The sequence below is a fragment of the Saccopteryx bilineata genome, chromosome X (assembly GCF_036850765.1).
Source record: "Saccopteryx bilineata isolate mSacBil1 chromosome X, mSacBil1_pri_phased_curated, whole genome shotgun sequence".
Lineage (NCBI taxonomy): Eukaryota > Metazoa > Chordata > Mammalia > Chiroptera > Emballonuridae > Saccopteryx > Saccopteryx bilineata.
In genome coordinates, this window is record NC_089502.1 from 94,407,200 (window position 1) to 94,421,505 (window position 14,306).

The following is a 14,306-nucleotide window of genomic DNA, read 5'->3' on the forward strand; positions in this document are numbered from 1 at the left end:
AGAGAGAGTAAAAGTTAGGAACTCTTTTAGCATCCTTATCATGTAATTATAAATCACTTACCAATACTCAGAAACGCACCACCCATGATGGATCATGCAATTAAAATGCATGCATTATTTGGACATCAAGGAAATTCTGACTAAATACTTTAAAGCCACCATTATATGTCTAATATTGTATTTTGATTTAATCTGTCAAAATCTTGAAAGTTATTATTTAATAAAAAATACAGACATCTGGTTAATAAACTTTATTGTATAACAATAGTAGTAGTAGTGTAGTAGTAGTACATAAGAACTCAGTACAGAGTAAATCCTTATAAGGGGACACAATCAGCAACCATAGCAGGGAGTAGAGGAGGGTTATTGGGCATACAACCTAGGAGGAAGGAAAAGCAATAAATCTGTGTTCTATTCTCTAAACTGTCAGGGTCTTATTGTGGAGCTTAGGAATTTATGTTCCACCTTTCTGAGCTTTAGTTGGCTCAACTCTAAAATAGAAAGTGAGAGCTAGATGGTCTCTAAGGTGTTCCAGCTATAACAATACAGGATTCCAAGGACAAATGCCAAGAACTTGAAAAATGAGGATTTTACAGGTAAGAGGAGGGAGAAGCACAGAGCCATGGAGATGGGGAAAAACAGCTTGCTTATTTATTTATTTATTTATTTATTTATTTATTTATTTATTGTGCATGGGCAAGGTGTGCTGTGGGACAGCAAGAACCTTAAATAAAACTGCTTAATTACTGTGAAGATTATGGGGACAATAAATTCAAAATGTATAAGACAGAATGCTAAGCCAAGTAGGGGACAATAAGCAGAGACCAAAATGAAGAAAGAGATACTATTTTTTATGGTTAGTAGTCTGACTTATCTTCATGCTCCCCAACTCATGGTAGAGTCTGTGTACCTGCATGTAACTTTATTGCAACCCCATCCCCACACTCACACACCAAGTAAAGAAAGAAGGTGTTATTACAGATGCCTTCTTTTTAGAGCCGCCCAAGTAACCCCCTTTTGTGAGCAAGGAAACCAAGGGCAGTTGCTGAGAAGATGGTAGTCAATCCAATCAGTTTCAGCAGACCTGGCACAGAGGGCAAATGTCTCTCCAAAAAGGTCATGGTAATGGGGTGCACAGGAACATCCTGGGTTCAAAGAACATTTGGTGTCAGTAGAGGGCTTGTGCACAGTATTTCATCTTGTTCTCTGAACATGACTCACTCTTGCCAACCTATAGACCATTAAACATAACATTCCTTTTGATCATAACACTAAGCCCCATCCCCTACTGTGCCTTTTCCTTAACTTATTCTGAGGCATTCTTCAAGCCTCAAGTTATACCTCTTCCTTAAGGAGCCTCTCCTGTGCCCCCAGGCTCAGAGGATCACTCTCTTTACATTCTCAGCATGTGCTCTTCATCACACTTGTGCTTTTTGGTTATCATCTGTTTTCTCAATCGCATGTTGAGCTCTCTGAAAGCACTGCTGGTGTTTTATCACAACCGCTGGTGCAGGTAGGTACCCGAAAAATATTTGTTGGTCCAATCAGCCCTCAATCTCATCTTTGACAAACACTAAAAAATAAATTGGACTGACAGGGTTATTCTTTTCAACTTCACACTTAGAATAACTTTGATCATTTTGACCCTTGTCCTCTACAATGCATTTGAATCTATCTTGTACATGTCTTTCTTTTCAGTCAGGACTACTTCCTGGGTTTTATTACAAAAAGAACAGTGCATATATTGAAAATATATTTTTAATCTAAATCTGCTATATTTCTTTTCATCCTTTTGCCCCTAGACAGGGAATGCTGCCATATCTTCTTTTCATCTCCTACCAGCTGTTGAGAATCACCAGGTTAATGATTTATTCAACAAACATGTGTTCAGTTCTTAATATTTTTAAAAGCCTCAGACCAAAAAAAATCGTATCTTTCCTAGTAATCTGTAATGAATGTAGCTGTTACAAGTTTAAGTTCTAAATCTCTCACCTCTGTCTTAGTCCATACTACTAAACATTCATGGGCTAAATCACTTAGGGACAGACGTGTGACTATAGACAAATGAGACAAGTGTGTCCTTTTAGCAAGTAATTGTTTTTAGAAAAAAGAGATTTCAACTCATGAAATAAAATATAGCCTACCACAGACTCTGGTTCAGACTGCCAGATTTCATCTTCTGGGATTTTCTTCATAGCATACAGGATCTGAAAAGAAAGAGTATCCTAGTGAATAACAAATATGACACCATGTTCCTCTTAATCTTCTCTTTAAATAAAGGAATGAATCTCAAGATATCTGTCAAAAAATGCCAGGTAATAGCCAACATGGTCCACTCAACCTTTAAAAAGCTTGAAAAAGTCTTTCATTGATGGTATAAGAGGCTCCAATTCCTCATCATAAATTTTGTTTGTGAACATGACCTAATAGAGATGAAATCAGAGGAATTGTCAGGAAATATATAAATAAATTCTGAGTCCTAATAGAAACATGCTTGGTTCTATATTATTAGACTTTGGTTATTTCTCAAGGGGAGCCATAGTGATCTTTTGGCCCATAGGCTCTGTTTATCTTGGGTGACATGATAAATATTTTCATTGTTATTTTTGGGTTAAGGTGTTCACTTCAACTGAGACTACTGTTAAAATTGTGTTTCATTTGTCTTTAGATGGAAGTTACTGGAGAGCTGGCCTTTAGGATCTCAAACATTTTTCTCCTGCTTGTCAGGCCCATCAGTTGCTTCTTTCCCCACAGCCTGTGACCCCAGGCCCTACCTCTCGAGCTGCTCTCTCCCCAGCCTCCACAGCTCCCTCCATGTAACCACTCCAGTGTGTGGCAGTCTCCGTGCCTGCGAAATAAATCCTGCCCACTGGCTGACGTAGAACCCTTGAATCAAGAATAAAGAGGTAGAAGTAGTCAGTATCAAAGAACCAGAGAACCATCCCACAAAGATCAAGGCTGGTTGGTTTCCTCAGATTTTAAACATTAGGAGTACATTGTTAATTATAGGAAAATTTTCACAGGTTTCTCCAGTTCTTGCATGATCCTTGTCACAGACAAAATGGAATAAAAGCCACAGTTCACTCTTGCACTATGAGCTTACAAAGTAAAGGGACTGACATCAGTTGAGCATGTATTTTTTTCACTTACATGAAGTCATGTGTAGCTCCTTCTATGGCTCACTTACACTTTATAAACTAACATAAGCCCTAGTCCCTACCTGGCTATTCCATCAATAAACTTGGCAAATCACTTTCTCTCACTGAGCTCTGGATTCACATCTCTTCAAGGGCAGAGTCCAATGATTTCTAATACCTTTTTTACCAGTAACATAACAAATATTTGAGTCTGCCTATGGCTCCAAAACTACCATTCATGAGCGCTTACCTCTAATAGTGTTGAGTTTTATTGCTTTAGATTGAAATAGTTAAATTTTATTAGGTGCCAAACGCTCTTCTTAGTGCATTAATCCTCACCCATAACTCTATAAGTTTGGAACTATTTTTATCCCCACTTTGCAAATAAGAATATAGAAGTACCAGAGACTGTGGTAGACATTGTGGTACATTTCCCAGATCTTTCTTCAAGAATGATGGGATTATTTTAGCTGCTGTAAACATTGCCAAATGATGATCTTCTGATAGCAGTCCTCTTTGGATATTGCCCTTGCTGAAGAAAATTGACTCACTAAAGTTCATGCCTCTTTCCAGCAGCAGTTGAATCTAATGACTGACCGTCATGGGGGCTATTAAGACCTGACCCACTCGACTCACAACAACTCTAAAGGGCCATCTCTAGCTCCCTGTAGTGACAGCTCCCTGTAGTGACAGCTAAGGCCTTTACTGGAACTGTATTACAGCCCAACTTTTCCCTCTGCCCATTCCTGTTTCAGTTCTCTCTCACAGGTGTTGATACCAAAGGCTGACCTTAGCACATATCTTGTATGCTAATCTTTGTTTCAGAGTCTGCTTCTTGAGGAACCTAACAAGCAGCAAGGTAATTAACTCTAGGTCACAGCTAGTAAGTGGCAGAGATGATAACTAACTGTAGAGCATACAATCTTAAACACTTGGTTGTACTCCCTCCATCTATTGAATTATTTCTTTAATCATTTTAATAAACTCTATGATATAACTACTATGATCATTATCCCATTAACTTTTTTTATTATCCCATTTTACACATGAGCAAGCAAAGTATAGGAGAAACGTGTAGTGACTTGCCAACAGCCACACTGCTTTCAAATAGCAGAGACAGGATTTAAACTAGGCCTAGTAGATGTCAAGGTCTCTATTTTGTCTAGTGTTCCATCATCACTGGTTAACAAAGAGTGTCCATATATTACACAAAAGGATAAATGTGTCACAGCACTTGGCTTCTAAGAGGGACAGTTTTTTGCCCCTTGACAAACACTGTCAACATGTTATGATTCATCCTATCCCAGGTTTCCATTATATGGAGTAAGAGATGTCTCTACCCAGAGCTAACAACCATGTACCCATACATTGTTCACACTGTAACACACTGTACACCACCAGACCTTTTATCAGAAAACCAAACGGGATGGCTTGAATTGGTGGGTTTTCCTTCTTCAGCTCTTAATGTAGCCATAAAGAAAAAAGGGAGTAGAAAATAGAAGATATTTTAGAATATTAGAATACTGATGATAATATATGAAATAAACTGGACCGATTCATAGTCAGCATTAAATGAATAACCTAAGGGTATTCAGGAAGGTTTCCCTGAAAGAAAAAGTAAATTTACTTCCTCCATGTTCATTAAACAATGTTGCTTTCATCACACTTTTACATCTTTCAAACACAGGGAATTAACCCCAAATTGGAAACCTGTGGGAGGCCAGGCCACCTCAAATAATTAAATATTAGAAAATATAATAAAGACTTAGATAATTAATTGTGCCAACAATTAAAATGCAATAATGTAAAAACCAAAATTTAATTTCAAACAGTTATCTTTTCTGCAGTTGTGGTGTGAAAATCTTCCCTTTGGGCTTCAAAGAAACAAATCTTACTACACCTAGAGAAGGAAAAATCCCTGCCCCTCTTTTGCAGGTGAGTGAGCAGACAGTATACATTTACAAAAAGGATATTTCTATGTATATTTCCCATGGTTTGAGGCAGTAAAATATTTCCTTATTTGTTTTTCTGCTTAATCACTTGTATCAGTTTTTAGTTTACACAAAAGTAAAATTGTTGAAGAAATGTGTGTTTATTCTATACTAAACCTGTACTCTTCTTTTCATCTAAAAGAAGACCATTTCTGTATACTTCCAAAAAGATAAAGCTTGGAAGATCTATGAAGATAAAGCTTCCTGCAGTATCCCAAACGTCATTAACCTGAAAGATCAAGGGAGGCCATATGGGCAGGTAATCCCTGCTCATGCTAGGAGTTAAATCGCTAAAATATGCTGCGCCTTAGTTTCTATCCTACAAATTGAAGCTAGTGATATGAAGCTTGGCACATGTCTCTGGGAAGAAATAAAGATGAAAAGGGGCATTACCATGTCACCACGAATAACTGATAAGAGTTTATCGTGCTTCTCTCATGTAGACATGGTCAGGCCAGTGTAGGTGAGTGTTCTTTTACTCCCCACACTCCATTGTCAACAGGTATTTTCCTGACACACCTTATGGGATTGAGCATGAATTTCCCTCTCCATGGTCAGAAATCTAATTACATCACAAACCAAAAACAAAAGAAATGCTCTGATTGGCTTTTCTCTGTTAAAAAATTAAGTTTTACATTTCTGAATGTGTTAAATGAAGTAAAAGATCCTATCTATCCTATCTCCTTTTTGATTCTCCAGTTCATCCTCTGTAGCACCCAGAGCCCAGCCATGCAGAACTTTTCCCTGAATATTCCATGAACTTGTAGGATTCCAAGTACCTGCCTACAGTGCATTCCTCAATAGCCTTTCTCTGCCTTCTATAATCCTCAGATGGTATAGGTATTATGAAGCATTTTTAGATTTCCTTAGGTACGAACAGCCTGTCCCTCTTGGGTTCCCTTGCTATTTGTATATCCCTCTATTACAGTACTTAATCTGGTAATTAAAGTCCCTACCATAGCATTAAAGAAATGTTTGATGTTCTCTTCCTTCCGTGTTCTTATACCAACTCCTAACACTACCCCAGCCCCCAAAATTGTCAACTCCTTCACAGAAGGTTTTTCTTTTTTCTTTTTCTTTTCTTTTCTTTTTTGAAAGAGAGAGAGAGAGAGAGAGAGAGAGAGAGAGAGAGAGAGAGGAAGAGAAGAAGGGAGAGAGATGAGAAGCATCAACTCATAGTTGTGGCACTTTAGTTATTTACTGATTGTTTCTCATACTGCCTTATGGGGTGGGAGGCTCCACTTGAGCCAGTGACCCCTTGCTCAAGTCAGCAACTTCGGGCTCAAGCCAGTGACTGAGATTATGTCGATAATTGCACACTCAAGCCCACAACCTTGTGCTCAAACTGGTGATGCTGTGCTCAAGGCAGTGACCTTGGAGTTTTGAACCTAAGACCTCAGCATCCCAGGTTGATGCTCTATCCACTGCACCACTACTGGTCAGGTGAGTGAGCTTTTCTTGATATCAAAATTTTAAGCACAAGGCTAGACAAATTGTTACAACTTAGTCAATAAATGTTGAATTAAACCATTACTATTGACATATTCTACGCTCACAATATTCAACAATTAATTAATCCAATAAGTAGCTAATCAGGTGGTGCCCTTTGGCCCCAGAATGTTCTCACAGATGATATTTTGCCATCTTCAGGAAAACTGGGAACGTGCTAACCAAATTCATCATGTATCTTCTCATAGCTATAGGTTTTAATATTTGACCAGTTTTCATGGACAGATTGATTAGTCATTTACATTTACTCACACCTTCTTTTAATTATGCACTCTCAATAGCCTTTTACTCACTACTCTACATTTCTTATTTTGTTTAGACTGAGCTTTTGACAATAAATTATTGCGTATTACTCTCGTAATTATGATAATCACTGATGTATCACTAATTCACACTTTGTTGTTATCATCAAATACAATTAACTAAACACCAATGAGTCATACTTGGATGCACAGCACTTTGAATGCTAAAAATCATTGAATTATGCATTTTGAGTGGGTAAATTGTGTAGTATGTGCATTATATCTCAATAAATATGCTAAAAAATGAGACTGATTATTAACATACTAATTATTATTTATTATATACCATTTGTGTTTATTCATACATCTGCTAAGTAAAGTGAGGATCAGGGAGATGACATGACTTATCCAGGATGACCAAGTTGATTATTGATAGAATCAGGAGTGTAAACCAAACCCCTTCACTTTGAGGTATAGAAATCATTTTTTATAATACTATACCTATGTTGTACTTATACAGTTCCATTTAAGCAAATTTTACTGAGCTATACACTCAAATATAAAGATATTTCTTCTGGCAATATGTGACCCTTTGACTATCTAAAATTCCTGTTCTTATGCTTAAAGCTTCTTTGGTTATATTAATTGGGATTACTTCTTCAAATAAAGAATGAAAGGCACCACCATGATGGAGAATTATATGTTCTTTCATGAGATTCACAAGATACAACTGAAACTAGGGATGAATACATATATATATTTTTTTCATATATATATATATATATATATAAAATATATATATATATATTTCCAAAGAAAAGAATAGCTACATAAACCTGGTTAGAGTTTAGATTCACCTTAGCACATTTTTACTCTACCTTCCATATTGAGTCATGATCCCTGGGGGGAAATAAGTCGTGTAGCATCCTCCTGAGTACTGATCCTCACACCAGTTCTTCTCTTCATAGTGCACGGGCTGCAAGGCAAAGTGACAAAAGCTCAAAGAAAACTGAAAAGAAACTATATACTCCAGAATAAATCAAACACAGTTCAGCAGGCTTCATGTTGAAGAACCACTATATATATGTTTGAAGTATAGCCATATTATCCTGATGTTTTTAAAGATTTCTTTGGGCATGTAAATTTTCTTGGTAATAAACTTTTAAGAAATTCTGACTTCAAAATTTTTCTCAGTTGGTTCATTCATGTCTCAGGTACTATTTATAAGTTGAAATTGTCTAGTTCCATTTTTAAATTGGTCTCAAGTTTTAATAAGTTTTAGTGCCTAATGTATTCAAAGCAAGTTTAAACAAGGATTTGTGCTTCTGGAGTAGTTGGAGTAGGAAAAAACAAACAAACAAACAAACAAAAAACATGTCTGTCAAGAAAAAAGAATGGTTGGATTTATGTTTTGGTGAAATTGAACTTTGTTGAAAAAAGTTAGACAAAATGTTTCCATGGGATGTAGAAAATTCTATTACTTATAAATAGTTATTGGTCTAAGTATGTTTCTGCCATGAACAGGCAAAACATTACATGACATTTTGCAAAGCTCAAATTATTTATTAAAGTAACTAAACATATCCATTATCACTAAGTATTATTTTGAAGAGATAAAATGACCATGGCAACTTTTAAGAGAAAAATGTCACTTTATTTAAAGTTTGATAAGGCCCTAGCCGGTTGGCTCAGCGGTAGAGCATTGGCCTGGTGTGCGGGGGACCCAGGTTTGATTCCTGGCCAGGGCACATAGGAGAAGCGCCCATTTGCTTCTCCACCCCCCCGTCCTTCCTCTCTGTCTCTCTCTTCCCCTCCCACAGCCGAGGCTCCATTGGAGCAAAGATGGCTCGGGCACTGGGGATGGCTCCTTGGCCTCTGCCCCAGGTGCTAGAATGGCTCTGGTCACAACAGAGTGATGCCCCGGAGGGGCAGAGCATCGCCCCCTGGTGGGCCGAGCGTCGCCCCTGGTGGGCATGCCAGGTGGATCCCGATCGGGCATATGCGGGAGTCTGTCTGAATGTCTCTCCCCATTTCCAGCTTCAGAAAAATAAAAAAAATAATAAAATAAATAAAGTTTGATAAAATATTTTGTTTTAAAAATTTGCAGTCTATCAGGGAAGATACAAACAAGTGGAAGCATATACCATGCTCATGGTTAGGAAGAATAAACATCATTAAAATGTCTATATTACCCAAAGTAATTTATAAATTCAATGCAATACGGATTAAAATACCAATGACTTACTTCAAAGATATAGAACACACATTCCAAAAATTTATATGGAACCAAAAGAGAATACGAATAGCCTCAGCAATCTTGAAAAGGAAGAATAAAGTCGGAGGTATCACACTTCTGGATATCAAGTTATACTACAAGGCCATTGTACTCAAAACAGCCTGGTATTGGCATAAGAACAGGCACACAGATCAATGGAACAGAATGGAGAACCCAGAAATAAACCCACACTTTTAAGGACAACTGATATTTGACAAAGGAGGTAAGAGCATACAATGGAGTAAAGACAGCCTCTTCAACAAATGGTGTTGGGAAAATTGGACAGCTACCTGCAAAAAATGAAACTAGACCACCAACTTACACTACTCACAAAAATAAAATGAAAATGGATAAGAGAGTTAAATGTAAGCTGTAAAACCATAAGCATCTTAGAAGAAAACATAGGCAGTAAGCTCTCTGACATCTCTTGCAGCAATATATTTGCTTTGTCTCCACGGGCAAGTGAAATAAAAGACAAGATAAACAAATGGGACTTTATCCAACTAAAAAGCTTCTGCACAGCTAAAGACAATAAGAACAGAATAAAAAGACAAACTACAAAATGGGAGAACATATTTGACAGTACAGCTGATAAGAGGTTAATAACCAAAATTTATAAAGAACTTGTAAATCTCAACACCAGGAAGACAAAAAATCCAATCCAAAAATGGGCAAAAGAAAAGAATAGACACTTCTCCAAAGAGGACGTACAGATGGCCAATAGGCATATGAAAAAATGCTCAACATCACTAATCATTAGAGAAATGCAAATTAAAACCACAATGAGATATCACCTCACACCAGTCAGAATGGTGCTCATCAACAACAACAAAAAAGAATAAGTGCTGGCGAGGATGTAGAGAAAAGGGAACCCTCCTGCACTGCTGGTCAGAATGCAGAATGGTGCAGCCACTGTGGAAAACAGTATGGAGATTCCTCAAGAAATTAAAAATCGAACTACCTTTTGACCCAGCTATCCCACTTTTAGGAATATACCCCAAGAACACCATAGCACTGTTTGAAAAGAAGAAATGCACCCCCATGTATATGGCAGCATTGTTCACAATAGCGAAAATCTGGAAACAGCCCTAGTGTCCATCAGTGGACAAGTGGATTAAAAAGCTTTGGTACATATATACTATGGAACACTACTGAGCCATAAGAAATGGTGACATCGGTTCCTTTACAGCAACATGGATGGACCTTGATAACATTATACTGAGCGAAATAAGTAAATCAGAAAAAACTAAGAACTATAAGATTCCATACATAGGTGGGACATAAAAATGAGGCTCAGAGACATGGACAAGAATGTGGAGGTTACAGGGTGGGGGGGAGGAGAGGGAGGGGTTGGGGGAGGGGAAGGGCACGAAGAAAATCAGTTAGAAGGTGACGGAAGACAATTGGACTTTGGGCGATGGGAATTCAGCATAATCAAATGTCAAAATAACCTAGAGATGTTTTCTCTGAACATATGTACCCTGATTTACCAATGTCAGCCCATTAAAATTAATAAAAATAAATAAAAATAAAAATTTGCAGTCTATCCAAAGGCAAGGGAAGAAGGGAAGTGAAGGCAAAGATAAAGGAATGGGACTACATCAGACTAAGAAGTTTTTTCTCAGCAAGAGAAACTGACAACAAAACAGACTGCCAACTAAGTGGGACATGGTATTTTCAAACAACAGCAAAGATAAGGGCCTAATATCCAAAATATACAAAGAACTTACAAAACTCAACAACAAACAGGCAAACAACCCAATAAAAAAATGGGAAGAGGACATGAACAGACACTTCTCCCAGGAAGAAATACAAATGGCCAATAGATATAAGAAAAGATGCTCATCTTCACTAGCTATTAGAGAGATACAAATCAAAACTACAATGAGATATCACCTCATGCCTATTAGATTAGATTAGCTATTATCAACAAGACAGGTGCTTACTCCTGTGGGCCCAGAGCCACACTGCACACTGAAGGACGGGCTGTAACAAGACTGCCTGACGGTCGCGAGGCCACCTGAGCTGTCAGCTGTGGAAAGCAGTAGGCTGCACCTAAGAAGACAAGATGGCGATCGAGTAGGGAGATGTACCAACTTCCACCTCCCAGAACCAAAGTGGATTACAACTTAATATTAAGAACCATTATCTGGAAAAATCAACCTTGGACTAAACTAAGAGGACTCTTTAACCAAGGAACACTGAAGAAGCCACACTGAGACTGATAGGAAAAGCGGAAACGCGGAGAGGCAGCTCAGAGAGACTTGCATGGTGGGAAATGAGTTTAGTGGAGACGGGAGGGTCCTGGGACCCAGGAACAAATCCTCAGCCTGCAGCCCCAGAGCCTAGAAGAAGTGTATGGACAGTATTTAGCTGCGAAATAAGTCAGGATACTGTTTGTGAGAAAGAGACAGATTTTTCAGACCTAGAATTCTTCTTAAAGGGACCACACAGAAGACCTGTTTCACAACCACTCAACCGGGGCTCTGCGGGAAAGGGAGAGAGGAGAGAACTGGAGCAGCAGGAAGAGAGTGTAACCTAGGAGGCATAGGCAGAAAAACTTTGACGGACGGCCACCCTAACCCCTGGGCTGAGTCACTCCCCAAATCTAAAATAAATATTTCCCCTGGAAACAGCAATACCAGCAAAGGAAAGCAGGACACCAGCCGAACAAGTTCTTCTGCAGCATTCAGAGCAGAGTCACTTAGAAGGAGGGAGCCTTAAGAAATACAGTATTGATGCTAGGGTCTGAGCTCCAGCACCCCCACCCACACTGCTGAGAGCTCACCTGAGGGAGGGCGGTGGCAGGACGTGGAAGCATGGTCCTGTTGATGGGGTAGAAGATGGGCCAGCAATAACTGAGGCCCCGCGTGAGCTCAGTCTCGCTTGCCAGGGGCAGAAAGGGTGCACTAAATTGGTCCATCCGGCTGAGGGCCTGCCTGCAATCCCACCCACAGGGGAAAGGCAAAAGCCAGGAAACTGCAGAGACCTGCAGCTGAGTGATGGCATGCAGCCCTGTCCAGCCCACAGAGCTGGGGCTTTTGGCCAGACTCACCAGAGCAACTTCAACTGCAGGGGCAGGGCAGAAGCCCAGGAACAAGCCAAGACCCACAGCTGAGTGCTGGCGCTCAGCCACCCTGGGCCCGACATGCCTGTGCAACTCTGCCCATGGGGGTGGGGCAAAAGCCCGGGAATAGGCAGAGACCTGTGGCTGAGCAAAGGTGCTCACCCCTGCCCATGGTGCCGAGGCTTGCGGCCCCAGTGTAGAGCAGAGACCCACACATGTGGGCGGGGCAAAGGCCAAGGCTTGTAGACTAGGCACATGAACACAGCCCATCCCCTGGAAGAGAGGAGGAAACTGGAGCAAAAGCTACAGCTGGCAATGCCCATACCCAAATGCCGGAGGCAGTGGCAGAGGGGTTGGTGGGCCTAAAGACAGACCACACCTAGGGAACAAAGAGGCCACACCCATTGGACTCCAGTGGCCACACTCTTCTTATACACATACAAAATGAAAAGGTAGAAAAATGCAAACCAATTGAATCAAGATAAATCCCCGAAAAAGTACTTCAGTGAGTCAGATATAACCAAATTACCAGATGCAGAGTTTAAAATAATGATAGTTAGGATGCTCAAAAATCTTAGAACAACAATAGATGGACAGACATAATCTACACCTAAAAAATGAGATAGCAAGGATAAAAAAGGACATTGAAATAATAAAAAAGAATCAGTCAGAAATGACTATATAATATCAGAAATGAAGATCACAATGGAAGGAATTAAAAGCAGGATGGATGAAGCTGAGGATCGAATCAGCAAGTTAGAGGACAAGATAAATGAAGGCATAAAAGCAGAGCAGCACAAAGAAAAGAGACTTAAAAAGTCTGAGGAAATTCTAAAGGCTCTGTAACAACATGAAGAGAAATAACATCTGCATCATAGGGGTTGCTGAAGAAGAGAAAGGATAAGGGATAGACACTTTGTTCAATCAATTCATAGCTGAAAACATCCCAAAATTGATGCAGGAACAAGGCACACAAGTTCCAGAAGCACAGAAAACTCCAATAAAGAGAAACCCAAAGAAACCTACACCAAGACACATCATACTTAAAATACCAAAGCTAAGTGATAAAGAGAAAATATTAAAAGCTGTTAGAGAAAAAAAGGCTATCACCTACAAAGGAGCCCCCATAAGTACGACATCCGACTTCTCAACAGGAACATTTGAGGCCAGAAGGGAATGGCAAGAAATATTCGAAATAATGCAGAACAAGAGCCTACAACCAAAAATACTTTATCCAACAAGGCTATTGCTTAAAACTGAAGGAGAAATAAAAGCTTTCCAGACAAAGAGAAACTCAAAGAATTCATTACAATCAAACTAGTACTGCAAGAAATGTTAAGGGGCCTGTTGTAAATAGATCAAAGGGGGAAAAGAATATAGCAAAAAAGGAATACAGCTTTAAAGAATTAAAAGGCAGAAAACAACTACATATCAATAATAACCTTAAATGTAAATGGATTAAATGATCCAATCAAAAGACATAGGGTAGCTGGTGGGTAAGAAAACAGTACTCATACATATGCTGCCTACAAGAGACACACCTTAAAACAAAAGATGCACATAGATTTAAGGTAAAAGAATGAAAAAAAATTCATGCAAACGGACATGAAAAAAGAGCTGGAGTAGCAATACTTATATCAGACAAAATTGACTTTAAAACAAAGGCTATGGTAAGAGATAAAGAAGGTCACTACATAATTATAAAGGGAGCAATCCACCAGGAAGATATAACCATTATAAATATCTACACACCTAATATAGGAACACCTAAATATAGACAGCAAACTTTGATGGATATAAAGGGCAAGATCAACAGCAATACTGTAATAGAAGGGGATTTCAATACCCCACTAACATCACTAGATAAATCCTCAAGAAAGAAAATTAACAAATAAACAGCAGACTGAAAGGACACACTAGACCAACTGGATTTAATAGATATCTTCAGAACCTTTCACCATAAAGCAGCAGAATATACATTCTTTTCAAGTCCTCTTGGGACATTCTCTAAGATAGAATACATGTTAGTGCACAAAAGTGGTCTTAACAAATTTAAGAAGATTGAAATTCTATCAAGCATTTTCT

At 38.9% G+C, this 14,306-nt stretch overlaps 1 protein-coding gene across 1 annotated transcript in view; it reads right to left on the bottom strand.

Annotated features, from left to right (window-relative positions):
• Nucleotides 1–236: 236 nt before the first annotated feature.
• MAOB (monoamine oxidase B) overlaps nucleotides 237–14,306 on the bottom strand; it is a 165,553-nt gene continuing 151,483 nt past the window's right edge. The window contains exons 12-15 of the mRNA XM_066249767.1: nucleotides 7,758–7,855; nucleotides 2,775–2,886; nucleotides 2,145–2,207; nucleotides 237–1,145 (exon numbers count right to left, since the gene is read on the bottom strand). Of these exons, the coding sequence (XP_066105864.1) occupies nucleotides 993–1,145; nucleotides 2,145–2,207; nucleotides 2,775–2,886; nucleotides 7,758–7,855 (426 nt within the window). The 3' untranslated portion in view covers nucleotides 237–992. The remainder of the gene's footprint in view (nucleotides 1,146–2,144; nucleotides 2,208–2,774; nucleotides 2,887–7,757; nucleotides 7,856–14,306) is intronic.